Source organism: Bombyx mandarina, chromosome 21 (assembly GCF_030267445.1).
Source record: "Bombyx mandarina strain Sakado chromosome 21, ASM3026744v2".
NCBI classification, from domain to species: Eukaryota; Metazoa; Arthropoda; class Insecta; order Lepidoptera; family Bombycidae; genus Bombyx; species Bombyx mandarina.
Window position 1 is genome coordinate 5309682 of NC_143227.1, and position 9612 is coordinate 5319293.

At 34.6% G+C, this 9612-nt stretch overlaps 1 protein-coding gene across 1 annotated transcript; it reads left to right on the forward strand.

The window, feature by feature from the left end:
• The first annotated feature begins 222 nt into the window (after positions 1-222).
• Or-42 (olfactory receptor 42) lies at positions 223-7311 on the forward strand. Its single transcript, XM_028187717.2, has 7 exons — positions 223-836; positions 1163-1328; positions 2894-2990; positions 3409-3510; positions 3797-3885; positions 5657-5723; positions 6537-7311. Exons 1-7 carry the CDS (start codon positions 275-277, stop codon positions 6618-6620), a joined length of 1167 nt encoding a protein of 388 aa, XP_028043518.2. The 5' UTR covers positions 223-274; the 3' UTR covers positions 6621-7311.
• Positions 7312-9612: the final 2301 nt, after the last annotated feature.

Sequence of the window (9612 nt, forward strand, 5' to 3'; positions counted from 1 at the left end):
GCGGGACTCGCCTATCAATAATAAAATTTAATGTTTCCGAAGCGAAGCGAGGACGGGTCGCTAGTTAAGAATATAACAAAGTAGTTATTTTTAACTCTATGATCATCAAGGATGCGGCATAAATAGCCAATATATTTGTCATAGTTTGCTGTGTCGGCACAGCCCTTGCTGTCCAAACTCAATCGCATTGAAACTCCCTTTGATATAAATAATTGTCCCTTTTCACACATCACAAAACACCTAAATCCTTTCCTATCCGTGCTAGCGTGCCAGAATGGACATACCAAAATTCGGAGAGCTTTTGAAACAAATCAAAATGAATTTCTGGCTAATGGGAATCCCGTTTGACAATCCGAAAATACAAATAAGATATTACGTGCTGTTATTACCTCTGTCACTTATGTTGATCGAGGAAATTGCATTTTTCGGTTCGAGAATGTCGTCGGAGAATTTTCTGGAACTAACACAATTAGCACCCTGCATTTGCATCGGGGTGCTGTCTGTATTAAAAATCTTAGCTTTAACGGTGAAAAGACAAAAAATTTACGAGTTGACTCAGAATCTTGAATGTCTTCACAAAATTATTTTAAACGACACCAGAAAGACGGAGCTTGTGAGAAAGAATCTTGTTCTCATAAAGTTCATAACGAAGTATTTCTTCGTTTTGAACGCCGTCCTCATTTTCGTTTACAATTTTTCGTCTCCAGTCATCATAGCGTATAATTATATTGCTAGTAACGAGGTTCAGTTCATTTTGCCTTATGCGGTACTGTTGCCTTTTAAAACTGATTCCTGGATTCCGTGGCTTATTGTATATTTATATTCCATCTTCTGTGGTAAGATCAAAACAATTAATAACTAGACTGAGTAGTATAACTCTAAAATTCATTTTTAGAGACATTCATTTCCTGTATGCAGTTATACATTTAAAAAAATATTGAGAGTTCATACGTGGACTGTGGACGTGGATATATTGTATATATGTGTTGGATAAATGTATATTAAAAAACAATTTTGATAAAACATACACACTATACACACACACAATTCAAAACAAGGACACATTATGTAGAATAGAAAACTAATTTGATTGGTCAGGTTCGTTCTTGACTTGAATTGAATTTGACTAATTTGAGCATAAAATTTTGCCATTCCTTTCTAGGGTTCACGTGTGTGTTATATTACGCAACAGTCGACGTACTTTACTGTGTGCTGACTTCGCTCGTGTGTAACAATTTCTCGCTAATTAGCTTCAAACTTCAGAAAGTAAATAGAAACACGGCCCATTTACTAAAAGAGGTCGTGAAGGAGCAACAGTATGTATTAAAGTAAGTTCTTATATATTATGTTTATGCCTCAAATTGTGCTATGATTAGATTTCCGTCATAATGTGATCGAAGCAAGTTTTTTGATATCGCTTAAAACATAGTAAGATAATCAAATTTCAAAGATCATTGACTTTTCACGTTTCCTTCTAACCTCAGGCTCTATATCATTTTCATGATTTTAAACATTTATACCTAAATATAGTTAGCCCTCCTATAGCACGGTAGACACGTTCCTACAAAATCCCGTGTTGTGCGAAACCATGTTTTAAGACATCTTCTTCTTCTTGCTTCGGTTTCCTCAATACTGAGGGTCGTGACCACCTACTCGCAACAGGAGTTTATTACGGACCATTCCACGCCATTTGCCTCTATCTGCCGCCGAGTGTAGAGCATCGTGAACTGTGGTGTCGAGGGTAGTGCGGATCTGGTCAGTCCAACGTTTCGGGCCTCTACCCGATATATGGTTGGGTTATGACATAAGTCAGTTCTAAAAGGAGAGTAATATTTCTGAATGAAACATCTCAACTATGCCTGTATGTATTTTTCTACCTATTAGTATCCATAAAAAATAAGCAGTTAAACTTCGGTTATTCCCATATATTCTGTATTCCCATAATATTGTGTATTCCCATTATATAGTTTTCTAAATAATTTATACAAAAATCTCGTTATCGCGTTGTAGAAGTACCGTCTTATAGAAAGGTTACCTGTATATTGGAAGTAAAATGACATGTATGTATGTGTATCACAGTCGAAGTACTTAATTAAAACTTTTAAAATGCCGAAAATTCCTCTCTGGTGATTCTTAACTTAATGAAAAAATGACAATCTGCAAGCCGCATAATTTTTTGGGTTTTCTTCTTAACAACCTCTAAAAGGATACAATAATTTCAAACATTACATACTAATACTACGAGTATATACGTCATTACATACGTATACATGTTCATTAGATCAGCAATTAAGACTTTAGCCGTCAAATTTAACATATTATTATTTTCCATGTATAATTCAACCAGACATTATTACCTATTTACAGTTAACTAGTGGTCCCACAGTAGTCGAAATTCGACTCTAATTAATTGTAATTGTAAGTTTGTATACCATTATGATTCTATTGTCAAAGACTTATTATACTTCTACAATCGCAGATTTCGCCAAGACTACACTTTAGACAGATATTAATAAAGACAAACAATATTAATCTATTTTCAAGTTGATCACAGACTAAGTAATAATTATGAAAAGTTTGACAACATGCATGCGTGTGTGTGTGTCAAATACATGGTAGTGTGTGTAATGTTTTTACTTATTGATTTAATGTATTATTTATGCATAATTTAAAAAAATATTAACAGTATGCACTCCTTCTCTATATTCTCTATAAGTATAGGAAATTTCGTACTCCTCCGTCCGCGCAATTTTCGTAAAAAGGGTTACAAAGTTTTTGTTTCACGTATTAATATATAAGTATAGATAGCACTAGTCATTATCCTGGTAAAAAAGCCAGAGCAAATTTCCGTTCAATAAAATTAAGTAACGCAAGATTTCATAACTGTTCTCAGACTCGCCGAGGATTTGGAAAATATTTTCACAGCTCCAAACCTATTTAATGTTTTGATTGGATCCGTCGAAATTTGCGCACTTGGCTTCAATTTGATGGTAACTTTTATAAATACTTTTTCTGCTTACATAATGAAAATACTTCGTTGATTTCTCCTTCCTTAAGAGGAACTATTTCTTCATAATGTATACGCAATTTGTTTGATTGTATTAATTGAGTCGTCTATTATCAAAGGCGGCAATCTGTACATTTGGACAAAAATTTTTTATTGATATGTCAATACAGATTTATTTGAATATAATCGTCTCCTTCAAAGAATACGGTTCAAAACCTGCATTAAATAAAGGTTAATAGTTAACCTGTTATTTATCTAAGATGTCGTTCCGAAGAGTTTTGTGACTGCCAATGGAATACAAAGTCAATAATTCGTTTTTCTGATTTACCAATCATTGTCCAAAAGTCAGATTGCCGCCTTTGATAATAGTCGACTCAATTGATGTAATGTTATTTTAATAGATTGGCGATTTGACCCAAATACCTGGCTGCATTCTGTTCCTATCATCAGTATTGCTTCAAATTTTAATCATGAGTGTATTCGGGGAAAACTTAATTTCTGAGGTAGGTATGACAATTCGGTTTGTGACGTAATTTTAATTTTAAATAAAGTGTTAGTGTCCTTTATTAAATATATTGTTATAAAAAATGAACGTATCTAACTGTCTCAGATAATTTAAAACATTGCGGTTGTTAACTCGCCCTTTAGTTTTATTTTCAGTAATATTTATTAGTTTATTTTTAATGTGAATAGTTATAATATTCTGAGTTACTCCTACATTTGTACAATTACACTTTAAAAAAGTTACATTTTTGTAGTTGTAGGTTATTAAATTATTGTGTCTTATAGAGCAGCAGAATTGCCGAAGCTGCGTTTCTGTGTAAATGGTATGAAATGGACCAGAAATCCAAAAAGACTATTCTCACAATTATGATAAGGTACGTGGTAATCAATAATGATGATGATAATCAGTAATCAATAATAATGTATGAGGATATCGAGAGAGAAAGAGATGCTGTCTACAGATGAGATGCTGGCATTGATCTATCAATGGAAATAAATTAGTACTGATAGGGAAAAACATTTATTTTAGTCTGAGGATTTTACGTAATAATCAGAAATACGGGCCTTTGTCATTGAATACGGATAAAGAAACTTTAACTGTATAAACCATTGCTTTTGGTGATTTCCTAATTTAAGTGGGCTTTAAAAGACCACTTACGGAAATTTTGTGCCGAAAATTTTGTTCAAGATAGGTAATTTTAATTTAATTTAGTGTTATGTTTTCGATATATCGTACCAATATTTTGAAGCCCAAAAGGTATAGTAATTTGATTGGCAATTCTGACCTGAAAAGGAATTAGAATTATCAATGATCATATGCCTGAAATGACTCAAAAGTGCTCGCTATTTTTACAAACATCGTCTTTTTCCCTATTAGCTCAAATTTGTAAAATCATTTAATAAAGTGGGAGAAAAAATTGAAACCAATTTTAATAAACTTTAATAAATTGATTTCCACTTTATCTCATTTATATTTGTCTAATATTACCCAAGTGGTATTCAATCCGTCAGTATTTGTAGGCTCTGGATCTAAGTTCAATAATATCCTGCTTATTCTTCAAACTGAAACGTAAATTGCTTTACTTGGAAAATAGACACGATCAGTGTGGGTTCCAATATACCCCAACCAGTTTCTAAAGGACACATGTATTTAAGTTACAATAAAAGTGTTTTCGTTATTATGACTTTAAGTAAGAATATGAATATTAAATTATGTAATAGGAATATTAGCTTACTTCATTTCTTTTAACGAGTAACTTTGGTACAACATTGATTATAAATTAAGTTCAAAAGAGCTGAAAAACAATGATTGATGTTCTTATAACAAAAGTAAAGTAAAATAATTTATTTATTTAATAATTATAAAAGTGACGATTGATGGATTGTGTGAAAAGAAAAAGCAAAGACAATAACAGAATAGATAAAAACGAAAAGATAAAGACAGACAAGTAAAAAAATGAATAACATAAGTATGAGTCGCAATCTGGATAAAGGTAGAAAATAATAGGAATAAAGAGATTAAGATGAGTTCTGAAGTCGTCTTGGCCTAAAGGATAAGATGTTCAGTGCATTCGCGTTGAGCGGTGCACAGGTGTTCGAATCTCGCAGGCGGGTACCAATTTTTCTAATGAAATATGTGCTTATTAAATGTTCACGATTGACTTCCACGGTGAAGGAATAACGTCGTGTAATAAAAATGAAACCCGCAAAATTATAATTAAAATTGCATAATTACTGGTGGTAGGACCTCTTGTAAGTCCGCGCGGGTAGATACCACCGCCCTGCTTATTTCTGCCGTGAAGCAGTAATGCGTTTCGGTTTGAAGGGTGAGGCAGCCGTTGTAACTATACTTGAGACCTTAGAACTTATATCTCAAGGTGGGTGGGACATTTACGTTGTAGATGTCTATGGGCTCCAGTGACCACTTGACACCAGGTGGACTGTGAGCTCGTCCACCAATCTAAGCAATAAAAAAATTAAAAAAAAGTCAAAGAACACATCTATCAATAAAACGAACAGTATCTAACAGATTATTTATAGTCAGTTATTCTGATTTATTTCATATTTAATCCTATATAACTATAACAGTAAATACTAGTAATAAAACATTATAAACGAGTCACTGACTTCGCATCATCTCCACAGATCGCATAAGCCCAAAAAACTAACGGCGTACAAGTTCTCAGTAATAAGTTACGGAAGTTTTAGCAAAGTGAGTAATTTATAAATATTTATGTTCTAATATTTATGTTCTAATATTTATGTCGTAAATAATAGCAGTCTTCCAGTTGAGGTCACTAGATTACATTATACGATTCCCATTTTCTTCTTAGTATTTTGCACTCTTGGCAAAGTGGTCGTGGTCATCAGTTCGGGTGGCGGTGCGCTTTACAAGACGTCACCATTCCTAGCGTACCGCGGCCTTTCTTGTGCATTCGTTGACGGAACCGTTTGGAGCTGTCTTTACTTGGTTGGTCTATGGGTGTTGTACCCTCAATCATGCCCTGCACCACATATCCCTCCGCTGAGTCGTCACCTTGTCGCGACCCAAGTCTCATAAAACGGTTTCCACAAAAGCTGAAAGTATGAGATATAAAGTAATTTTGCAATACTTCAAATTTGAAATATTTTAGGAATTAATTCCTAACTTAATTCCTAATTAATTACAAACAGACAGAAAAACAGAAATTTAAATATTAATATTTTCTGTTTTTCTGTCTGTTTGTATCGGTGTTACATGTCCACATAAATGGATTCACTTCTCCTTCTCTGGAAACATAAATTGACTTTTTGTGACTTTTTGCGGTAGGCAGCGGCTTGGCACGGTAGGCAGCGGCTTGGCTCTGCCCCTGGCATTGCTGAAGTCCATGGGCGACGGTAACCACTAACCGTCAGGTGGGCCGTATGCTCGTCTGCATACAAGGGCAATAAAAAAAAATGTAATAGAATTTTGTATGCAATGTATGTTTTTAAGTTACGTGTCTTCGTAGTGTACAATAATTTAACAATTATCTTTAATTTACAGATAATAAGTACGTCGTGGTCTTATTTTACAATCTTGAGGACTGTATATACACCACCAGGCACGAAATTTCAGGATGATTTGTAGGAAAAATCATCATATCAGCTGCTTCCTAGCTTTTCCACGCATTTTAGGAGAATCTTTAGCAACTAGCAGTGGCTTGGCAGTGCTCTAGGTATCGCTGATGATCATGAGTGAAGGTAACACACCATGCTCGTATGTCTACAATGGTAAAACATAAATAAATATGACTCAGACATCTATTTCAAGGATTTTCGCGTGTCTGGTACCAGATATTTGCATAAATAACGAATTGGAGACTTGAATGTCCAAAATATTTAAAAAGGATACATAACAAGAATGGAACTCTTCCCTCGTGCTATTCACAAAGTAGAATGGTCTGCTGGAAGCAATCGGCTTCCAACATTTTTTAGCGACCTTCGCTAAGTCGCCTGCCCAATTTGTTAATTACACTAAAACTCACCAAAATCCAATATTACCTGCATTAGTGTACTGTTACCTCAATTCTTTGTATTAGCAAAAAATATGTAGTCTATTAGATTCTTTAAAATTATTTAGTTACTAGCGACCCGCCCTCGCTTCGCTTCCATTAAAACACACATGAAACCAAAAATATAAAATATTTTTTTTTTTAAAAAGTATCCTATGTTCATCAGGGACAATGTCGGCTTCTAATGGAAAAATAATTTTTCAAATCGGTCCAGTAGTTTCGGAGCCTATTCGAAACAAACAAACAAACAAATCTTTCCTCTTTATCTTTCCTCTTTATAATTATATAATATAATATAATAATATAATATTAAGTATAGATTAATTCGAGCTTAATTTTTTTTTCACTCGCAATATTATATATGTTTCGGACTTGATATTTAATGTTGGTGAATTAAAGATTCGCTTGAAATAAATCAATTGACTGCGTTTTTTTTAAAATTCCTAAATAATTTTCAATTAACAAATTTAATGAAGCCTGGTTTCATTAAATTAGAATTTCAGAAATATTTTATTAAATGTCCAACGAAATTCCTCATTTTCTCCTCATCTGTACTTGATTGTATTAAAATATTACAGAAATTTTATTTTCATACCGCCTTTTCGTATAAAGCATTTTGAATTTCTGACTGGTAGTTTTTGAAATTATTGCGTTCAAACATTAAAATTATCCAGCTTTAAACATTAAATTTAGCAGAAGCGTTCATCATACTTGATGATACTTCAGACTGGGCTGATTTTCACAGATTGACGTCCGCTTCTTCGGATAGTTAGGAGTGAACCTTAGAAGTTATGCTTACCTGACGTTAAGGGTTTGCGGGAACCTAATCGCAACACAGCGTTTATGACATTACCCATCTTGAGACTTGAGGTCCAAGTCTCAATCATACAGTAATTACGCAAATTATAATTTACGGGTGTTTGATTTTGATTGCACGATGCTATTCCTTTATCCTGTAAATTATTCTTGAACATGTTTTATGTCATTATTGTATTAGAAAAACGGGGACCTATCAGCGGAATTTGAACACCGGTATAGTCGCTTCAGTCGATACGAGAATATTAGGCGTCTTATCTATTAGACCACGAGGCGAATTACGGAGAATTTTATTTCAAAAAGTCAATTAGTGCTTTGATACTGCCGACGACCTCGGCGTGCTAAGGTATTTAATCCGTCTGTTGTCCGTTGTCTGTAACCATATTACGAGTGCCCCCGATACATTAACGGTGCTTTTAGGTACCACAAGCACCGGTCACCGTCCTTATCGAGGGTTCGACAAGTAACTTAACCCATAGACACTGCCCACTGAGTTTCTCGCCGGGTCCTCTCAGTGGGCCGCGTTTCTGATCCGGTGGTAGATTCTGCGAAGCTCTTGCTAGGGCCAGTGTTAGCAACACTCCCGGTTAGAGCCCCGTGAGTTCACCTACACGTCCAGGAGAAGTTGAAATAGCCTCTCAAGGCTATCAGCATACGTAGGGAAAAACGAGTGTATTCCAGTAAAGCGTGGGATACTGTCGCATTTGACGACATGCAAGCTCTGCACAGAGGACTGGCAGTACTATAGATTATTGTTAATAGTATTAGGGCATCCAGTACCATACATAGTTGCGGTATTTCATTGAACATAAGCATTTAAAAAAAAGAAGTTTACAAAGATACTTTTGAATCTGGAAGCGATGTTCATGTTGGTTAGTTAGCAAAAGAAGTAGTAGTAACAAAAACAACTTTTAAATAACTTTACTACGTCATCTAGCGTTTTTATGATGGTAATTTGAAAAAATCTCCCCTAAATGCACTCCTAGGATAGTAGTCTTCGAAATTTCAAATATCCATCTCCCAACAATAGTAGATAAATAATTTAGACAGATACAATTTCTAGTCCCACTAAATTACATCTCATTACAAATCTTCGAAACGTTCCCCGCGAATCGAGATATTTTACTCGCTCAGTATGAACATTTATTACTGTTGCTAACAAAGTTCGGCTTAAAATCATTATTTTGTTGAAACAAAGGGCAATTAACCGATATTAAACCCACCTGTTCCTTGCGGCTCGATGTAAAATATTACTCGGCGTGTATAACAAGTTGCCAAATGCTACAGATGTTCGACATTTCAGAAAAACAAGATAACAAATATTTGTAAGGTTTTTTTACATATTTTTTTTAGTGAGAATAAAAGTCTTAGTAAAAAAGGTAAGCATTTCGTTGCTTAAATAAGTAGACGTATATATTTAGAGGTACATGATCTCTCTGGTATTAAAAGATTACCAGAGTAAGAATTATGGTAAGATGCATGAAGCGAAATCCATTCTCACGGATCGTTTGGAGCCTTTTGGTCTGCAGAGGAACTTCGCTTATCTCTGTATTTTGTACCGTATGTTCGTTCTATGGGGAGTGCTCGGAGGAATTGCTTGAGATGATCCCATCATCTCGTTTTTATCATCGCACCGCCCACCACCGGATTGGAGTTTATCCATACTACCTGAAGCCAATGGCTTCATACACAGTAAATTTCCAGAGTTATTTTTTGCCACGTACCGTCCGGCTTTGGAATGAGCTCCCTTCC